Source organism: Amblyomma mixtum, chromosome 4, assembly GCF_055824585.1.
Source record: "Amblyomma mixtum isolate Tamu chromosome 4, ASM5582458v1, whole genome shotgun sequence".
Classification (NCBI taxonomy): Eukaryota; Metazoa; Arthropoda; class Arachnida; order Ixodida; family Ixodidae; genus Amblyomma; species Amblyomma mixtum.
In genome coordinates, this window is record NC_143015.1 from 81,048,642 (window position 1) to 81,070,239 (window position 21,598).

Consider the following 21,598-nt stretch of genomic DNA (forward strand, 5'->3'; position numbering starts at 1 on the left):
TCGCTAATAAAGGACTTGTTATTGATATATGCGGAATACGCTGTTCATCCCATTTCAGCACCGTCTCATCTGTGGTCAACTCTCACGCAGCCACCTTCTACATCGATGTTGTCGTGCTGTACTTCAAGATGAGTGAACGCCGTGCCGTGAACGTGATGCGGCTATTAGGTGCGTCGGACAACGTCTCTCGGGCAATATGCGGAGCAAATTGTTCCCAGGCGTATTAGAACTATAAAAAGTTAGTTGCATATAAAAAAAAATTGCGAGGTGCCCACGGAATTTGTGCTATTTTATTTATTTATTTATTCATTACTGTAGGCGTCGCGGTCCAAGCAGGAGGGGCATAAGAGTTATCAAATACAATTTAAAAATACTAATGACAAGTACACGTGTCAAACACAGCTGTTCTTGGGACAGAATAAAGCGAAAACAGTAACAGAACTCCGATCGTATCTGAGCAAAGGACGTGCAAATGCTTAAAAATGATTTGACAAAGTGCGCAACAGGTTCACGTCGAATATGCCAACACAGAAAAAAGCCTAGCAAATAAGAAGCAATAAACTGCAGAAGATGTGTGATGTTATCAAATTAAACCTTCAATGACATCATTGCTGCTTCGTAGTGATTGTGTTAGGTTGTTCCATTCGCTTATTGCTCGTGGGAAGAAAGAATATTAAAAAACGTTTTGTCTGGCGCTATATGGAGTGAGAGAGTCATGGTGTCGATCACGTGCTCTTCATGCAGTAAGTGGTGTTATATACGGGCGAGGAGTTAGAGCGAGAAGGTTATATTTAAGGAGGAACATAAATTTTAGACGCTGTATTTTTCTTCTCATTTCAAGTGTCTGGATTATATCTTGCCTCATTAGAGCTTTTGGTGAGTCAGTTGCACGGTACTTCAAAAAAATAAACCTAACTTCCCTACGCTGTATTTTTTCAAGAGCGTCGATATTAACTTTGGTGTAGGGGTCCCCTCAGTGCATGCATATTCGAGCTTTGGCCTAATTATTGATGTATAAGCTAAAAGTTTAGTTTCGGCAAGAGCATGCTTTAGTTTATGGCGTAGAAAGCAAATTTTCTAGAAAGCATCGTCACATACATTAGTTATGTGAGTATTCCAGTTCAGACTACTTGTTAACGTGACACCAAGGTATTTATACTCATACACTTCGGTTAGCGGTTCTGTGCCTAGAGTGTAGGGAAAAGAAAAGTTATTTAGCTTCTTGGCTATTTTCATGCACACAGTTTTGTTAACGTTTAGTTTCGTGTCCCAAAGGTTGCATCAGGAAAGAATATTTTGACGGTTATTGTTTAGGTCCACTTGATCATCCTGGCTGGATACTTCCCTGAAAAGCACACAGCCATCTGAGAAAAATCTAATTTGTACGGTTTCTGTAATCACACTCGCAATATCATTAATCTAAATCAAGAATAGCAAGGGTCCTAAGACGCTGCCCTGAGGTACACCTGAAGTTACTGGAAGCTCTCGCGAGCAATAATTAACAAACCGTCTACGATCAGTAAGGTAATCAGCAATCAGTTAATGATGAAGGGGGAAAGATTAACCATTTTAAGTTTATCAATAAGCCTAGAGTAAGAGACAAGATCAAACGCTTTTCTCAAGTCTAACAAAATAAAGTACATTTGGCTAGAGTTGTCTATAGTTTGATCAAAGCAATGGATTATAGTTGCCAACTGTGTGACCGCAGAGAAACGCTTAAGGAAACCGTGCAGCACAGGTGAAAGTATATTGTTATCGTTTAGAAAAGTTGTAATTAAGTTAGCTATTATGTGCTCAAGCATCATGCAACAGGATGAGGTTAGCGATATTGGGCGGTTATTAGTAACGAATAGAAAGTCCCCTTTTTTCGGACTGGCAATACATGCGCCCTTAGCCAGTCTGGGGACAGTCGCTGAAGACAGTGCCGCACGAAAGATCAGTGCAAGGAAATGCCATAGCATTTCTGCATATCGACGAAGAAAACATTTGATATATTGTGTGGTCCAGGAGCAGATTTTGTTTTAAAGTTAAGTAGCATAGAAAGCACGACCGGAGATGATACAAAATCACGAGATACGTTGTATGATGTTGAGAAAGGCAGGGGGTGCTTTTCTCCAATTATAGACAGTAACTATTCCACTCTTCAGTGCTTCGTAAAAAAGGATTCTAGTCGGTACGTAAACGCTGCCTTCACTGAGTGTCTGTAGGGCTCGCCGGAGATGGGACCGCAGCATGGCGGTCAAGGTATTGCGACTAATCAGTTAAAAGATGTTGAATATTTTAATGACTTCGTTCTTGATGCAAGTTGCAAACGCAGTCTTTAAGACTATATTGACTCGTCACTTATCCAATTAAGAGAAACTTGCTAAGTCTGATGGGTGTTGAGTTATTCATGAACAAATTCCCCTGGTTTCTTTCTTCATGCGCCAGGTTCGGCGCATGCTGTGGGCAGTTTCGAAACGAGGTCCGAAATAGTAGATAAATTATTGATGAATAACTCAGAACCTATCGCACTTAGCGAAATTCTTTAAATTGGAGTAGTCACGAATCAATAAAGTCTTCAAAGCTCTGCATGCGGCGTAAAGCCGTCAGTTGAAAGAAGAATTTAAAAATGTTGGCTGTTATTCACATTACTGTGTCCGCTGTCTCGACATCTCGTGCCCTCCGAGATCAACGCCCACTCAGTGAAGGGACATAACTCCCAGAATCATTTATTTATCAAGCTTTAGAGATTAAAAAAAATTACTTTGCATAAACTTCCCTCGCAGTAGCCTTTTAAGCAACACAGCTCTGTGCAGTTAAAGAAAATAGGAGACAAACTGTACTTACATCCCGGCCTGGAGTGCCCTATAAGCAAAACGTAAAACTAGGTGGTTTTTGTTGCAGTACATCTAAAAAGGACAGAACAGATTGTTGATATTAGCCTTCTTTTTTAACCTGTCTTTAATGTCTTTTTTAATGACTTTTTTAATGTCTCGTGCAACCTTCATACGTACACTCGTCAATATTGTAGCCAAGTATTTTCTTTACAGCACTTGCAAGCGGGACCATAATGACCGCTTTCTCGATCGCCGTGCCGTATATGGGAACAGCCTCACGGGTAAGCAGCTTGTGAAGACCAGTATTTCTCACTCGCAACGGCAATTCTTACGTAGTGAAATTATTCATTTCCCTTGCAGCTTTTTATGTCCCTCTACGCGTCAGCATCAGGCCCTTTTGCTGGCCTTGTTCTTCTCGCAGTCTCCTCTCCGTGGGTGAACGCAAAGGTGTGTATTGCCAGTCGCAAAAATATATAATGATAGTAGTAGGTACCTGCATGCCAAAAGTAACCGAGCAACAGGTTTCTGCTTCTCAACCGTCTATCGGAACATTTAAGGCACCCCTCAAGACCGAAAGGTGCCAAAATTTAAGGTGTGATGTGCACACCACACTGACGAGGGATCTTTGGAACGCGACGTGTCGGCAGTGGTGCGTCGGATATAAGAGCGCCGTGCGGGCCAGCTCTGCGTTGCGCGTGTGCGCGTGCGAGTGGTGAGCGCGAGGCTGGCACGAGGAGCGTAGAGCTACGTGTTGATGAGGAAGGCGCCGCAGCACGTCTGGTCATTCAAGCATGGAATTGGCAGCTGTCGGACATTAGATCCGAGCTGCCCGTGGCTTCCCTTGAATCATCGACTCATGACCATCGAGTTCCATTCAAGCTTGGAAGTGGCAGCTGTCGGACGTTGGTTCCGAGCTGCCAGTGACTTCCATTGAAACATCGACTCAAGACCATCGAGTACCATTCAAGCGTGGAAGTGGCAGCTGTCGGACATTAGATCCGAGCTGCCAGTGACTTCCCTTGAATCATCGACTCAAGACCATCGAGTCCGATTCAAGCGTGGAAGTGGCAGCTGTCGGACGTTGGGTCCGAGCTGCCAGTGAGTTCCCTTGAATCATCGACTCAAGACCATTGAGCCTCATTCAAGCATGGAGGTGGCAGCCGTCAGACTTCGGGTCTGTGTTGCCATGGACTTCCCTTGAATCAACGACGCAGGCCTACTGCGATCGCCACTTTGCTGCCATTGCTTCCTTGGATGGGTTGCATAGGCCTACGGTGTTTTTGGAACGCCGTCGACAGGACTTGGCTACAGTTTTCCAGCTGTAGCTGCCCAATTCTCGGGCGCGGCTTACAGGAGTTCGTCAGCATCTCCCGTGTCCGTCTCTGTTCCTCATTTCCTGGCTCTCTACCACCGCTTCCCTGGACGCAACACCACCGACGCATCGCAAGTCGACAACCCGCGTCTAGGTACCTGCAAGGCATTCCCGCTCCACCTGTGACGCTTTGTATCCGGTGAACTATCTCCTTTTTATCCATAGTGTTGTACGCGTGTCTAGTGTGTGTTTTCCTTGGTGTTTTCGTTTCTTTTATTGGCTCCTTTCCTTTAAAATATAAACACGGCTTCGTTTCGTTTTGTTTGATTCCTTTGTTCTTTTCTTCGAACCTGCACGCGAAAGTGTTCCCCTTCAGAAGTCGCGGACGCGTCAACCCGATTCGCGACAAGGAGAAAGGCTCACCTCAATCTACTCACATTCATAGCTTGAAGGTGCACTAAAGAAGAATCTGAATTGGTCTTTTTACCTCGGCAACTCGATCTACACGTTCCGAATATTCTTAGAAATTTCGAATTATTATCCTGTGTTGCCGATTTCCATAAATAAAATCGGATTAAACGTCCCGGCTCCCGCCCTTTCTTGAACCCACCGCAGAGGGTCGGAGGAGTCAAGTCACCTTTCAGCCAGTGCCGTGGCGCCTTGCCGCTTTTCCATCGGCGGAGTGATACGTAGCGATCGGCGAAAGCAAAGATTTCATGCGTGTTCTTATTTCTGTGGGCCTAATTTGCGGCTATGTGGCCTCTGACTAGATTTATTTATTAATGAAACCTTGAAAAAAATAAAAGCAAAAGCGAAGCCGCCACGCGACTGCCGGATGGGCACTCCACGCGTTCGTTAACTCCTCGATCCGTCTGGGGTGCGTTCAATAAAGGCTGGAGTCCGGACATTTAATCCGATTTAAATTATAAAAATCGGCCGCACACGATGATAATTCGAAGTTTATAAGAATGCTTGGAACGTGTAGATCGAGTTCCGGTGGTAAAAATTCCTCTATCGTGCACCGTTAAGGGCTACCATAAGTGTTCCGCTATAGAAACAAACCACCCGGTCCCGCCTACTTTTGGCAAAGACTACACATGAAAGATGTCAACAAACGAAATTTTAAATAAACCAATGCTACTGTTAGTATATTCAGAGTGATAACGGTTCCCGGGGATTGCTACATCAACCCTTCAGCCGTAAAAACAGCGTCCCGAATATATGTCGAACTCATTTAACAAGCTGTCGCATTGCTGTCCGCTTTATATACCGACGTGAATTAATAGCGACCGGTATGACGGAAGCAGTACTCAGTCAGGCTCGATAAAAATTCGATTAGGTTGATTTTCTAACTCCAAGCTTAGCCGCATGTTGGTACCATTATCGTAGCGGTGATATCGCGATATGCACGCGAGATCAGTTGACAGGTAAACAAGAGACTAGTGCTGCATGGCCCAGTGTGCCTAGCTTAATGTCCCGAAGCGGCACAGGGGACATGACAGCGGCATACCGGAAGGATGTGATCTTGACGTCATGGCATTGAGCGTACCGCTCAGCGGGCATCACCTCGTAGTCACCGTCGCCGGTGTGTGCTGAAAAGCCGTATTGCTGGGAAGGGTCGTTACGTCACGCGTGCATTTGTGGAATAAAAGTTAAAACAATAGAAAACTAGCGTTGAGAACATCGCAACAAGATTGAAACGTCATTAGGACATGTAAGCATAAATACGAAATTAATGAAGCTGAATAAAAAAAATTGGGATAATGCCCTTACGTTTGGAGGTTAAGTGTCCTCTTATTTTTTTGTATTTCTGTCAGTTGATATTTTCGTTTTCATAGCTAGAGAGAGCAGCGCGGAAAAAAAGGACGTAGTGCTGTTCCCTTTCGCCATGCTACAACACCAAGTGGGCCAAACCAAAAGTCTAGCTTTATTTTTAATGTCTCCATGCACAGCATTACACAGGTGGCAATTTGCATATCGCTTCGTTCGAACTGAAGCCACTTTCGCTTCGGAGAGGGCGAATCGCCGTTTTGCGCTCCCTGTGTAATATATCTTCCAATGTGTTCTTGAGAAATTTAACATTCGTTTTTTTTTTTTAAATTATTTACAAAATGGTTGTGCACCTGTGCTCCATCGGTTCGTGAGCCTTCACCGAATTACCTCCGCCATCTAGAAATTTGTTGCATCCCCGCCGCTTTTAACTTGAAATCCTTATGAAGCCTGCCTGGCACGTGCTTTGATCACGTCGACTTTGCAGGGTTCGAGACTGTAGAGCTTTGTCGTCACACTGCCTTTCGTACCCCACTGCCGCTGCGTACACATTATGCTTGTATCATTGAGTCGTTCAGCATTGAGCCGTTGCCACGAATTGGGAAGCGTTTATTCTGCAATCGGGGAACCAAGCTTTCATCTTCTAATTTTATGCTTGCCCGGTTCCTAGAGCCTCAACTAAAGTTCATATAATACACCCTGCCTAGACGCAATAATCTTTGGAAAATCTCATTGTTATTTTGAAGATCACCCTGGTGTCTCCTCCTGCTCTTGATATCATCACTAATTCCAAAGCTATTAGGTTTTTTTTTCTACGCAATATTTTTACTTCCACTGTATATGCAATGGAAGTCTCTTCCGCTCTATCACTTCTTCCCCGTTCGCCTTGACCTTTCTTCATCACGAAATTTAGTTTTTGCCTCCCGTATTGCGAATGTTGACCATGCATTTTCCAGCTCGTCTATCGACCACACTAAGCTATATTTATAGACAGTATTTTTTCCAGATCAAAGGCACAAAACAGTGTTTTTACAGGTTTTGCAACTTCCATTGCATCATTGCAACTTCCGAGACTGTGCAATTCACTCACGTTTATTGTGACCCTGAACTCCACATGTTTGAGAAAAGGCGTGTTTTCTTCACTTAACCGCGCGTTCTCGCTGGAGCGCTTCCGTTGATTTCCATCATTTATGCGTCCAACAGTCGGATTTTATCAATTAACCGTAAATATTTTTTTAATTCTCTAATGTCTAATGTCTAAGCCACCTATTCTCGTTCACAGCCTTTAATTTGGGTCCACAAAAAACTGAAAACAGAAGAGTCGAGCAAAAGGAGTCTGGTGCAGACCGGAATTGCATTTACATGGTAGCGGCATTTTGTGATTATCTCGTGAACAAGAGGGTGTTATATCATCACTACTTTTCGTGCTCGGTGTGGCGAGAAAGTGGAAAATATACCACATTTCGGTGACGTCTCCGAAGAACTTTAGCTAGAACCGTAAGCAATGTTGTTCAAGCTTTTGTTGTTTTCATTTTATACACCGTAATAAGATGTTGTCTCTTGCAACACGATTCTCTCCGGCGGCTCTTACTAGTAAAATTTATTGGACAAGACTGTTATCGCCACTTTCAGTAATACAAAAAAATACAGTTCTGCACTTGGCATGTGCCTAGGCTGTAGAAAACTCTTCGCGATTAGCAAAATGGTATCACAACTGCAGCGGAAAAACACGTTCACGTTGATAAGAAACACACAATACAGTGATGAACGCTCTGTAGTTTGTTTCTCCTGTTTGTGAAGTTGTTTCTTCTCTGCAGTTATGAGCCAAGAATGCGGCCAACTAGCCGAAAAGTTCGTTTGACTAGCAAAATAAATGCTGTTAATGCACTCGCCTCTTATATGTGCAGCGAACGTTGCTTCAGCCAATTATTGAAGTGGTATGACTCATTGCTACTGATTTGGTTTATGGGGCTTAACGTCCCAAACCGACTCAGGCTATGAGGGGCGCCGTAGTGAAGGGCCCCGGAAATTCCGATTACCTAGGATTCTTTAACGTGCACTGACATCGCACAGTACACGGGCCTCTAGAATTTTGCCTCCCTCGAAATTCGACCGCCGAGGCCGGGATCGAACCCGCGTATTTCGGGTCAGCAGCCGAGCACCATAACCACTGATCCACCACGGCAGCTCATTGCTACAGTATATTAGAATTTTATTTAATGTTTGTGGGAGCTTCGTCACACTGAACGAAAAATGGTTGCTGACAAGAGGTACGCAGTGTGGCATAATGGTTATTGGTGTCGAAATCTGATGAATGGACCTTGAGGTTTACCATTCTCGAATATAACCCGACGCGCGCCATTTTTGTCATTACAACGTAAGACTGATAACGCAGGGAGCAGCCTGGGCCAGCATGTTGGTTTGCCTCCTCCAGCTCTGGCATGCCGTGGGAAAACATTTGTCCGGTGCGGCATCCCTCCTCCTGCTTCCTGGGACTGTGGAACGCTGTCCACTCATGGAAAATAGCACTGCTTCTGTCGAATCACATCTAGAGACGACTGCCATGCCACTCACAAGCAGGTTGGTTCAATTCCTCCATTTTTCCTAAGAAAATGTTTGCGATTCATTACAGCTGGTTCGTAATCTTGCCTGCCAGTCATTATAGGTCGAAATTCAATCTTTCTTGCGGCGACTATTGTCACCGAGAGAAAGATGGAGGAGCCTGGAGGAAACTGGAGGAGCCAATCTTCCACGTCCTCCAGCTGAGTCCCGTGAAAAGATTTTGGTTGCCGTGGGTTGTGGAGGGTGTAGTACGCGGCGCCTTGGATGACTGGTTGAGGGGCAGGCGCCGAGGTAGTGTCAAATGGCCTGAGCTCAGGAGGCAGCCGGCCAGGTGTCGAGGTAGTCTCCAACAGCCCATGCTCAGGGGGCAGTCCTAGATTGCCGCGACTGACCCGATGCACTGGCGTGTCGATAGGGAGAGGTCTGGGGTTCTCGGTGTTAGAAGGGGTGTGCGACATATTCCAGGGCGATGTACCCAGCACCTCCACCACAAATGTCACAGATGGGTCCTTAATCACACAGGCTAGGCACAGGCCGCAAACAGAGAGGCAGAGTCCCAGCTCCGAGAGCACGCGAGTTCCTCGCTTCTTCGTCCTTTCGGCGCCGCCCGGGGACGCCTGGCGGCAATATATAAGTTACATCAATGAATACAAGTTTTCTGATGCAGTGATGTTTTGAGGAGATTGACGATAGGGTCCGTGCGTCTAAGCTGTGTAGCAGTTTGAACACGAAGCGAGAGAGCCGTAGCTGACAGTTGACGGTATCTGCTTGATCGAAATCCTGAATACACTCCCAACAGGTGGCGGATATCCGCTTGATATTTTCAAGAAAGGCATGATTTCCGCATCGGGGAGTATTTCTTGCTTGATCCAAATGGTTAAAAGCACTTCCTCCCCATGCAGTTTCTTAGGACTGTGTTCATCCAGAAAGAAGCGCTGCAGCTCCTACAGTGCACAACCTGCGCACACGATTTTTTTTAATTGGTTTTATGCTGTTAAACGTGTGAACGCATAATTTACAGCGCTGTCATCAAACCCCTTCAACACTACGAGCATTTTAAGGCGGTTCAGCATGCTTTGGAACTGGTTTCTGTTCAAATCAGGTCCACTGGTGAGCTTAATATTATCCAGTTTTATTATTTCAGCGTGAGTATCAAATAGACTTAGTATCCCTTCACTTTAGAAAACCTTTCAATTCTGAGCTATTTGCTACTGCCACATAGCTAATTTGTCCTCTCCTGGCTTTCACCTCAGCGTGCTTGACTGGCATAATTCGTAGGTTCAGGGCAGTGTGCAGCATAATTTGATCGATGGTTGCCTCTCGAATTAGGTGATCTTATCCTTTCTTGTAGCGGAATGGTCAGGTCTGGGATCCCTTCTTTTCCTGATCTATACGTCTCTCTAACTGTTCTGAATGTTACCTGCAAAGTTCAACTGTCGACTGAAGTTTGCGCTAATTATCTTCTCATCCAGAGGTCTTCTGATGTTGAGAACCTGCAGAGCGACTCGAAATGAGTTTAGTGACCTTACTCTAAGTTGCAAATGTCGTTTAATACTTTACAATGCGAGATTTTATCGTACACTGACAAACATACCTCAGCGTTCATTTTCATACAATGCGTAAATATAAATACTTGGCGTTGACTTATTAAACTTAACTTGAACAAGGCAGTTTGAGTACTAGATCCCATGCCTGCAGAGGGCTTAATTTTCTAAATAATAGTTCGAAAAAAGTACCATCTAACTCAAAAAAGTATGTTCGTGCAGTCAGAGGTACCCCTACAGTTTATTTATATCATATGCTTGAAGGGAGCCGCAAAATTGTTCTCGAATTAGTCGGGATCATTTACGTAAGGAGATATAGCTCTCTACATATAGGAAATGAATAATGCTCCATTTATTCTGAAACGGTGAACATTAGGAAAAACCGATATTTCAGCCGACATCACTTTTTATCCATGCGCCTCGATCATCGGTGGAAAATCATCAGATTAAATTTCAGACGGGCGCTCAACATCTCATTTTTTTCGCGGACAATGGATGACCTGAGCAGGTTACCTCTGGACAGTGTTCAGTGCTCCACCTACTGTCGCTACCGCGCACTCAGATCAAATCATGGCGTAGCGTGATGTGGGCATTTTTTTTCCTTATGACAGGATTATATGTGTTTTTTTTTCTTCCTTCCCATCTTATGAAATATTTTGTATATTCTGTCTGCTATAATGCCTCAGGGCTCTGCTGGATACCGCTATTTTGCAAATTAAAATATAGCAAATAAATTTATGCTTAATACATGCCGATATAGAGAAGCCCGTTTATTCTGAAAAAAGTTGTCCTTTATTTCGATAGAGATTTTAATCAAGAAAGCATTAGGTGCAAGGAAGTTGCGGCCAGCATCACCCTAGCTTTCTTTCAGCAAGGGGCTGGAAGGCAGATTGTAAACATTTCTACTGTAAAAACTAAGAATAGAAGAAAGAGGGTGAAATATGATCGATGGTTATTCGACCAGAGCCTTGCGTATTCCAGTGAGTCAAAGATTCATCCAAACGCTTTACGAGAATCACCGAAGTTAGACAGATTTCTAAAACGTTATAATTACTCACTTGCGTGCACCCAAGCGGACTTCTAGGGCTAAAAAGGAACGATGTATAGGTCTAAAAAACTGCGTCGTTAATAAACAATCGTTCTGGTGCGGGTCTCGAACTTGAGATCATCGCCTGCACCGGACAGTCGCTCTACCAATTAAGCTAACCAGTACAGGTAGCAACGGACAGCGCTCACACGAATTGACCGAAAACTTCAAACAGTAAGGGTGCGCATGAAAATGAAGCGAGAAGCTTTGTAATTAAGTCAAAAGTCTCCCAGCTCCCTATGCTGACAGCTCTTGTTATACATGAAGACCCATCTTGGTGGTGTCGTATGTTGTGAAGATTACCGTCGCTCTTTGCTAAAAAGATGCGTAGTTATGTAAGTGATGGTTACGGCGATAAATGAAAACATTGTTCCTGTTAGACTGAAGGAGGCTAATTAAGGCCAATAAGAGGGAACTAATTATATTCAAGTTAAAAATCAGGGTGGTTTAAACGCAAAAATATCGTTGCAAACGTGAGGAGGTATACTGATAGAATCTGGGACAGAACAAAAGAACACAAACTAGATTGCGGGCTTGTTCGGCCAGTTTTGCGGCACCGAGCATGCTTCAAACTGGCTCACTGTTTCTGCCGCACCACAGTACTGACGTTACGGACGTAAGAATATCCTTGGGTGCGCTACACCCCTTCAATTTTAGCTTTATCACGTGTCGATTTTGTAGATAGCATACCATACAGCGAACTAGACGGCTTTCTCTAATGAAGCTCAAGCCAAATGTTCTGCCGTCTGTCCGCAGTCCGGTGGTGTTCCCGCTCTACCAGATGTCATTCTTCTGGAGCTCCTTCGTTGGTGCTTTGCTGACAGTGACCCTAGGAACGGCCCTGAGTGTAGCAACAGGTGAGCGTTAGAACATAGCCGGCGTGAGATTGATACTGTCTTATGTATAACAGGCAGAAATTTCTGTCACCTGTGCGTTGCGACATCAGAAGAGCACATTTTCCCGCGGCATGGTTGTGGCTGCATTAGATTCTGAATAAAACGCAGCGTTAAACGCTGCTCTTCTTAATTAGTAGTGATATACGTATATGGTCTGGATGCAAACTTTTGTGCGAAACTTCCCTTCCCTTGCCATGTTTTAAGGTTTGTACATTTATTGCGCCGGCCGTGATATTGCAACGCACTTTTTCAAATTTTAAGTGTTTCTTTATGCCGAAACTTTGTGAGCATGCTGTTATGTCCTTACCGAGGTATTTCAATTCCTCAGTAGTATTGCTTTCACTATTCTGCATATTGTTTCCCTCGGCATGGCAGGTAAGAAAAATATTGTGTCACACTCCCCTTCAGTGAAGCATCTGCCGTCGAATGTACGTACGTTAAAAATATATATAATTGAGGATATATCTACACTAGAATAAACTGAGGACTGGGCAAGTTAGAAGTGGACACTAACATAAAAGCGCTAAAAGGTACACGTCACAGGAGTTGGGGACACGACAAGAAGCCCTTTCTTGGTATTTGTTGCCTAGTGTTCTCTGTTCTTCTGTCGTCATCCTTATCGCGTTTTTGCGATATGTTTATTCCGGACACTACGCAGTGTTGGCACGATCTTCCTTGTTATGCTTTAGCTACGCTATTAAAATTTGAAATGCTCCTTTATGTCTGCTGCGTATTGGTTCTCATTGACATTGTTCTCCTCGTTTGCTTTGGTCCTCGTTTTTTTGCGCTGCTAAGTATGAAGCAGTAGTTCACTTTTGATTCAACTACTGTCCTCTTTCATGCAACGCTGTAAATGAAAACAATCATTTTTCCGCTTATATTGCTGGAATTTGCTCTAGAGAGACTAACAGGCTGAAGCAAACGATTTATTTTTCATTCAAATTACGCATTCAAATGATGCCCCATTCAAATTATGCTCCGCAGGGTTGTTCTGTGAGCTTTGTTTTGAGCTTCCCATTATGACTGGTGTACTTTATTTTTAATTTACTTTGTCATATTTGCAGCGGATACTAGTGCGTCGAAGCATTAGAGCAGGCGAATCGGCTAACATGTAAACAAAGAATTGGGTTTAAGGATTGGTAATCACCATCGTAAGTGCTATCAAGTTACACAATTGTTGTAAAATAAATGAATTACTCCACATTTTAGGAATTACTGCATCAGTTGCATGCTTCGTTTGGTAACGCGTTCGGCTCAGATATTGTTTTTAAAAACAATTTGCGCCGAATGGAATTTACGCCGAAGTAAAAAGTTTACGAGAGCTTGGAGTGATGCTCGAAAGAGCACCTTTTTAACTGCGCGAAGTGGAAAAAAATGCAAGGGGAAGAATCTGTAGAAGGAGGCGTCCCTGGTCATATGAACAGGCTGGTAAAAGTTTTTCATGTTAACAGCTTTAGCAGATCACCCAGCGGTGTGGTTCATGTTCGCTGAAAGAGATGAAATAATGCCAATACGTTAAAGTTGCCATAAGACAAAATGTGCCTTCTTATTAAACTAGTCGGTCAGGCAGCAATTCTACTGGAAAGATCGGCGGAAATCTTTGTGTGCATGGATATGAATATCTGCAGCCTGCGAAACATATAGGTAGTTCAGAGGTTCCGTATATGCCCGCTCATGAACATGTTGCTTTGAAAAATACTATGTGTAATTGGCCAGCATTTTGCCGTGCCTCAAAAACCCCAATAGTTATTTGTTGTATGCAATTTATTAAATTCGTACCTAGCACCTATAAGTGTACAGTGAATATGAACGATACAGAAGTTCCTGCATAGGGTATTGGTTTTATGCTAATCTTATAAAGTAAGCTTCTTGTACTCTATGCGTTAGAGAAGCATAGCGCTGGCCGTCATAAAAACTTGATCAATACGAGAGATTATAATAACAGAATTCTGATCTCCATCTTGATAACCGAACCGGTTACTGATATGTGGTGAAAGAAAATGGAAAAAGAAGCGGCGTCGGCCGCTTATCTGTTTTTTCAGCAGCGCCCGCTTCGGCGCACGCGGTTGTTGCTGCGACGCACGTCTTTTTTTTTATTTTTCTCTTTCCTCTGACCTTTTCATTATCCTGTATCTGCACGTGGCAGCGGTGGTGGCTCGGCTCGAGCCAGCAGGCAGGCCCGTGCAATTTCCTTTTCATCCTTCTCCCAGTCACAACAACACAACAACAACAAAAAACAAACGAATCATTGAAGGGACGGCAATGTTGGGAGGAAACAAATAGAAAGAAAAGATTTCCAACAAAGACGTTTGGTTTAGCTTATTGGGGTTGTACGTCCGAAAGTAACTCAGGCTATGAGAGACGCCGTATGGAAGGGCTCCAGAAATTTCGACCAGCTTGGGTTCTTTAACGTGCACTGACATCGCATAGTACACGGGTCTCAAGTATTCCAACAAAGACGTGTCATTCAAGAAGATAGTTTTGGATGTCTCGTAATATACGTATGTGACTACGTTGAAGTGTACAAGGTTCAAAAAAGAAACATCCAAGGTTAATCTTACGTCTCGGGCGCAAGCAGGGCGCATTTTACGACATCTTTGTGCGCGTCCTTTGAGTAAGGTGTCATCAGCATTGGAAGGATTGTACGAGTCTGCTTTGACGCATGTATCCCCATGCACATGTGTACGTTATGCCAGGAGCGCTAGTCGCCACGTACGCAGTTACCTGTGATGTGTTGGAAGCATTGATATCGTACCACAGGCAATATGTTTAAATTAATGATGGCGTTTAACCTCATTAGTGCGCTACAAATGAAGTTAAATAGCTAGGGGCAGTTGCAGTTTCACTTATTCGTGGTGCTTGCCGAGCTGAAGGGAAAACTCGTTTGGAATGCTCTTCCAGCCTTTCAGAAGCTCTCGTGGTTCTTCCACATGCCGCTAGGAGGCAGTATAAGAAAATAAAAATAAAAAAAAACACGATGAAAATATTTTTGGCAGCCCGTTTGAACGACCAGTGTTGGAAAGTACCGAGAGTGACTAATAGGCCTTATTAGTATTGCAATTTTTTTCTTGCGTACTGCTGAATAGAAGAAATTAGTTGTTTTAAGGGGGCTGTGACTCACACTATAACTTCTGTCCTCAAGGTGGACTGGAAACAGCTAAGAAGAATGCACACCTTACAAGTCCGATGTTTATAAATACTTGGAGGCGTTTCAAGTTTTTCCGAGAAAAACTTCAGGTAAGTGTTTGATAATATTTTTCTTACAACATTGGAATACTATACAGTTGTTAGTCAGAACAGGAGCAATCGTTCTTAGAGCTCAATTAGTTTCCTGCTTCAATTTGTGTCTGTTAGTATGACAATATTGGGTGAAGACTCATGGTAAAGAATAAAGTTCAAGTGGTGCCCCTTGAATAGTGCGTTGCCGTTTTTCTTGAATTGATTATACAGCCCGGCGATGCACAATGGGAGCTTGCCAGTGCACTTGTACTGTCCTCTGTTCAGGCTTATAAGTATACATGCTGGTGCATCAGTTTCAGTGGTCGGTGTTCTGAAGAATAAAATACCTACACATCTTGAAGGCTGCGTTGTCAGACTGAAGCAGCTTTGTGAGATACAAACTTTATAAAAGCGGAAAACTAAAAATGGGGCTCGTAGCGCAGCGAACACTTTCGAGCAAAGATTACTAAACTTTTACACGCTGTTGCGTCGCGATCCACGATGTACAGCGTGCCAATCCTTAATGCTACATAATAAGAGCGTATTTTTGCAGTCACTTTGCCCATATGGTTAACACATTTTAATTATTATAGTTTTAGTTCCATGCCACTGCATTTACCGCCTCTAGGCACTTTTGATATTCGGGCTTAAAACACCAGCGCGCACAATGTAATTCACAATAATACGGGCATCCATTCCTTTACCACTTCACAAAAGACAAATTCTTTTATTCGCCCAGCAGCCAATATGGACCCTAGAGGCAAGCTTGTTATCTTGCTGAGTGTATAATTAGGCTTAATGACTTTATTCTTACGTGTTCGGTGTTTGTCTGGATGGGGAGCTGGTCAAACCCGATTGATAAATTTCTCGTGCATTTCGGGCATATTCGTCATAAACCTGCCACGGGTAGTGCGATCTGAAGTTGAGATCAATATTAAGAATGTCTCGTGAAAGACTCTGCATTCTCGAATATGTTAAAATAACATTTGCTTTAGTATTCCACTCTAGGCTTCATTACAGCAACATTTTCAATGCGCAGTAAAGTCGTGAATTCCCAAGCATTTTGCAATACATCCGCCGTTTTGATGCGTCCTACCGAAAAACAAAGCACTGCGTGTAACGAAAACTTGGTTCAAAGAAAAAAGCCTTAGGTTGGGCAGCTTGAAAACATATGAGGTAATAATGCCTTCACTCACCACCCATGGTACAATGGGGAATCGGAAGGAAAGGAAATAATTCTGAAGGCCCACCAGCGTCGTTAGCAACAAGCTGTATCAATTGAACAAATCTACGAAAGAGTGCGCTCAATGAAGGTAACACATATTTTCTTGTTTCTTTCACAGCTAGGCACAGAAGCGAAAAGTTTCAACTTGAGAATTCGTACTGAAGATGAAGACAGCGGCGAAGGGAGAGAATTCAACCTCAAAATACTCGCGCCGACCGAAGACCAAGACTACAGAAAAAGTTTGGTGTGACTTCAGTGGGCGGACTTAATTGACGATTCTAGTTAAGGATCTCAAAATATGGTATCCATTAATAAGGAGTAAGATAAAACTAAAAGATAAAACAAAGTGTTGAGGTCCTATGCATCGTTTCTACAAGAGAGCGCACCCTTTTCTGCGCTGAAAAAAAAAAGTCAATGACGGTATGCCGATGATAGAATATTCTCTCGCGTTAGATATATCTTAGTAGGCTGCCTTTCTTCTTTTCAGCACTGCTTGCATTTTGTAGCAGAAACAGAAAGCAACTTGAATAATGCTTGATTTGGGTTCTGTATCTTGTATCGGTAACGGAGGTACAATTTTCAAAGGTATCGAATATCGTATCGAAAATACTGTTTTGGAGTATCTTGCCCAGCCCTGAGTCAAGAACATAACCTGAAACTATCGAATTTGGATACCTTAAAGTAAGTGTCAGGCACTACACCCCTAACCCCTGAAGATTCTTCAGTTGTCAGAGGTTTGGCCACGGTTCACAGAGTTGCCCGAAATGCGCTTCGAAGCAACACCCTTTAGAGGAATGGGATGCAGCAGTGCGCTGCGCAGACTGCAAAGGAGACCACACTGCATACTCCAGCTGCAAGGCGTGTCGGTCCCGGAAGAAGAAAAAAGTAATAATCGCCACAAGGACCAAGTAAAACATCTAACTTAAAGACAGGTGATTCGCACAAACAAAAAAATCAATAAACAGAAACACAAAACAAAACAGCAAAGGGGAACAAAAAGTTCTCCTTCACCGAAAATCCAACTTCGCTGATGTGGTGCGCAGTGGCACTGAACCACGCAGCACTCCGGCACTTGTAGAGGGCACTGTCACCGAGCCTATTCCAAGGTCAGCACAGGGTCAGCAAGGCAGGGACAGCGAAGGTTGCCCTGCCATCCTCAAAGAAGGAAGCGCCGGTCCATGGGTTGGCATCTCGAAGGACTTCCCCGTCGGGGAAGGCCTGAAACCCACGCACCTGCGGCTTCTCCGCGGTCTTCCAGCACTTCTGGCGAGTTGCTGCAGGACTGGTTTAGTTGGCAAGGGCTACCAACTTCGATGTCTGACAAGGAGGCGCTAAGCTCGTCTGCACTGAAACATCGTCCCTTCGGGCACTCACGGCTCACTCTCCGAAAACTAAAAGCCAAGTGGTCAGAACTAGAGCAGAAATACAGGTACAAAAAGCCAAGGTCAGAAAATTAACCCATCTTAGGCAACAGCACGAGCTCACTTAGGAGGACCAGTCTTTCGTCGATGCCGACAGCAATGACTTAAAAATATAACAGCCTATAGGCAATACAAATGCCATAGACAGTCTATAGACAATCTATAGATTCATGGCCATACACTTTTAGTATACTTTTGTCTATAGACTGTCTATAGACTATGAATAGAGAAAAATCAAGATCTGTAGGAAGTCAATAGAGTCAATAACAAGTCTATAGACTGTCTATAGGCCATTTTTGTGAAGGGAGAGTGATGTATGGTGTACGCGTTCCTGTACCGTCAGGAAGCGAGCGTGAGAAGTCGCAGCGTCAGCCCTCTTTGTATGTATTTACATTACAGTTATTGAACACGATAGATTCTGGTAAACGAACGAGATGGACTGGCAGACTCGCCGTTCTCACACTGTGTCAGAAGCACGCGAATAAACAGGGTGTGTTCTGCACGTGCCTTGGCTTCTTATGGTTCGACTGCACAAATAGAAATATAGTATACACGACGATTGCGCAGCCACATAGTGTACCGTCCGTGGCTAAACAACCACTAAATGCTCCGAACTAACCTTTTCTCCTCACGAGCAATGCAACTATAAACGTTATTAGGTCTGCGCCTGAGTCACTCAGGCAACCATGGCTGCGGTCTAAAGCTCGACATTTACGCAGGAAACCGAGGCCGGTGTGCGTCACACCTGGGAACACGTAGGTTGTTTATTTTTCTGATCGCGAACAGCAGCTGTTTCTGGCCGTAGTGTTACATCTATTTTCGCGCGCGATGAGAGTTTGTCGGCACCCAGCAAGGTTTCCAGCGAGGTATGCGACGATGCGCAAAAGCGCATCCATGCAATATATTGCGAAGGATGACCTGATGTTGAAATTAATCGGATATTAAAAGGAAATAAACACGTTACAAAAACAATGTTACCCAAGAAATTCGATTGTTTCAATCCCGTTTGAGCGGCTTGAAGAAGTTTATCATTAGCTTATAGTTCGCTTAATTGTCAATGGAATTAATCTGACGACTGCGTCCGACATGGTGTAAATCTTGCACAGACACGCGCAATTACAACAGAAGGAGACGTAGTTGGCAAGAGCGGCTGTTGTGGGTGTTTATCGCATTGTGGGTGCTTTTAATCTCCCTCCTGTCGAATTGTTTCGAGATAAAGAACGACCCAGCATAAGCGACAGATATTTGAAGCGAAAAGCTTCACTAGGCTCTTCAACACCGGGTCTGGCGTGCGCCGTGATCAATTTTAGCCGCAGCTGCGCATGCGCGAAACCGAGCGACGTCACGCGGAGCGCAACGCTGCTGCCGCAGCCGTCGTCGCCGCCGCGCGCTTACCCCGTCGTCTGAGCGTCGCCGCTTCTCCACCTGGCCACCGTTTTACCCTTCGCCGCCGCCGTCCCAAGAGAAGGTTCTTTCGCAAGGCGTGGCGAGAACGGGTGAGCAGCGGCGGCGGCCATAGAAGAGGCGGCCATCCTCGCCACCGTTTGACCTTTCGCCGCAGCCGGGCGCAGTGCACATTTGAAAGGAGGGGTATATAAGGTGCGCTTGCCCATACAGCAGGCGCAGATACTCGCCATGGAAGGAGAAGAAGAAGCAACAGTCGGACGGCGCAGAAACACCGATCCAGAAGTGGTAGTTGAGATTTGGCTGAAAAGCAGCGAGAGCTTTTCGCTTATCCAGGCCTAACCTTAGCTAAGCCACAGCCAATTTTTTTGATGCACCGGATAATTTCCTCTCGCCACCGGCATGAGGATGGCGCGATACGAAAGCTGCCCCACCGGCAGAAGAGTTCCACCTGGTTTGTTTCGAGGCCACTGCATAGCGGTTTCCCACAGCTGTACGTGAACCGACCGTATAAACAGGAAAGGAGAAGGTATCGCATGTGAAAGTATACTTGTTGACGCTGTGCAGGCCGTCGCGTTGCATGTTCTGAGAGGAAGTAGTAGCAGCAGCAGCTTCTTTATTTCATGCGCTTCGCGGAGAGTGAGCTGTGACGAGACGACTACGACTGTTGTGGGCGTTACACGCTGAGTAGCAGACTGGCGGCTGTGGGACAGGGAGATGGATACATCGAAAGCTCTGGGTGCAACTGACTACGCCGTCTTCGGCGTCCTCACTGCCGCAGGATATGCGGTCGGTCTGTACTTTGCTCTGTCTCAGCGACGGCGAAAGGTGCGTTCAGTAGATTCTAAATTTATTTGCTAAAATTCATGATCCTGCTCACAAACGGAGAATGAAATAGCGGGGATGAGCCTAGTATAGTGCGGATCGTGGGTGGTTGATAATCCATGCTTGAGACGAAGTAGACTGAAAAGACAAGAAGTAGTGATGAAGACATAAAAGCGCTCCATCGAAGTGGAACTATCACAAAAATAGCTGTAAACAGCGCGTACCTTTTATTTCCGCTTGTTTGTGTTTTCTGCACGCTTTGTGCTAATCATTTATGAGCCCCTTAGCCTCGGCAATTAATAGTGGTTACAAAACCTTTTTTGCAATTGTGTTTAATAATAATGTCGCAGATAATGTTACTGAGCGCGAAACTGAACTGGGGAATGGAATATCTGTAGAGGATATATGTAAGCTCTGCCACAAAAACCGTTGTTTGGGCCAGTTGGTATCGATACATAATAGAAGAATTTTGCAGCACGAACCAGACGAGGAATAAGATGCTAAAGAAGCGCGACAGGACGAGAGCCGCGCCCTTCGTTCGTGCTACAAAATTCTTCTATCAAGCTTTGTCAGATGCTGAAATATTTTATTAAGAAACACCAAGGCACGTGATGCTCAAACCATTAAGTGGAAATACAACCGGCAAAACTGTCAAGTTTATATGAATTAGCGTTAGGTAATCAACATGAGGTATTACAACATGCAGAAAATCTAGTACGCGCTACCAGTAGAGATAGCTTATAAGGGGCAAGAGCGAACTAGACTGCATAGGATTTCTACGCATAGCTATTCAGCAACCCAAATAATCAAACTAACGACGGGGGCAATGGTTTGGGGGAATCGCACGTCCTCCCGTTACAAAAAAGGAAGCAGAGAAAGCTTTACAAGCAGTAGTAAAGTGGGGAGGCAACTATCGAAGATCAGACAAAAACATACCTCTTGAAACACGGAGGGGTGCTGCGCTGGAAAAACTACCTACCCTGTATACGCAAAGTCCCACGACCTATAATGGTCGTGGGACTTTAATATTGGACACTATATTATGGAACACTAATATTATCTTCATTTAACGACTTGAAAAGCTACAGACCGATGGGCTTACTGTACAGAGGGCAAAACGCATGTCTTGAACGCTCTCTGAGAGTGTTTCAAGCATAACACGCGATAACTAGCGGTGAGACTTGGTTAAAAATGGTCTCGAGGTAAACATGTGCAGTTAAACACAGAATTTCATCGTCATTTTTTTCCTTCTTGGTCGCAGTGGCTTTGGAAGCTCCGGAACACATAGTTTCCTTGTTCTAGGCATGTGTTTTGCCCTCTGTTCGTGGCTTACAAAGTCGTCATTATCAGACCAACCCTACACTTCATTGAGCCAAAGAACGGGCTTACTTTCAGGGAGGCTGCTGGACGATAGACCATATTCATTGCGCCAATTAGTTGATGGTGCATACACAAGTACAGCTTTCTTGGACATCATTTTAATTGTGTGGCAACTGTGGAATGTAGAAAGACAA

The 21,598-nt window shown here is 44.3% G+C and overlaps 1 protein-coding gene and 1 pseudogene across 2 annotated transcripts in view; both read left to right on the forward strand.

Moving 5' to 3' along the window:
* The window catches only part of LOC149347178 (sodium-coupled monocarboxylate transporter 2-like), a 36,232-nt gene extending 17,606 nt beyond the window's left edge, over positions 1 to 18,626 (forward strand). The window contains exons 10-16 of the mRNA XM_089586927.1: positions 59 to 168; positions 3,033 to 3,100; positions 3,180 to 3,266; positions 8,297 to 8,481; positions 11,851 to 11,951; positions 15,133 to 15,227; positions 16,553 to 18,626. Of these exons, the coding sequence (XP_089443053.1) occupies positions 59 to 168; positions 3,033 to 3,100; positions 3,180 to 3,266; positions 8,297 to 8,481; positions 11,851 to 11,951; positions 15,133 to 15,227; positions 16,553 to 16,684 (778 nt within the window). The 3' untranslated portion in view covers positions 16,685 to 18,626. The remainder of the gene's footprint in view (positions 1 to 58; positions 169 to 3,032; positions 3,101 to 3,179; positions 3,267 to 8,296; positions 8,482 to 11,850; positions 11,952 to 15,132; positions 15,228 to 16,552) is intronic.
* Positions 18,627 to 19,780: 1,154 nt separating this feature from the next.
* The window catches only part of LOC149347179 (sodium-coupled monocarboxylate transporter 2-like), a 44,133-nt pseudogene continuing 42,315 nt past the window's right edge, over positions 19,781 to 21,598 (forward strand). Inside the window, exon 1 of the transcript XR_016292506.1 lies at positions 19,781 to 20,087. The product of XR_016292506.1 is annotated as a sodium-coupled monocarboxylate transporter 2-like (transcript). The remainder of the gene's footprint in view (positions 20,088 to 21,598) is intronic.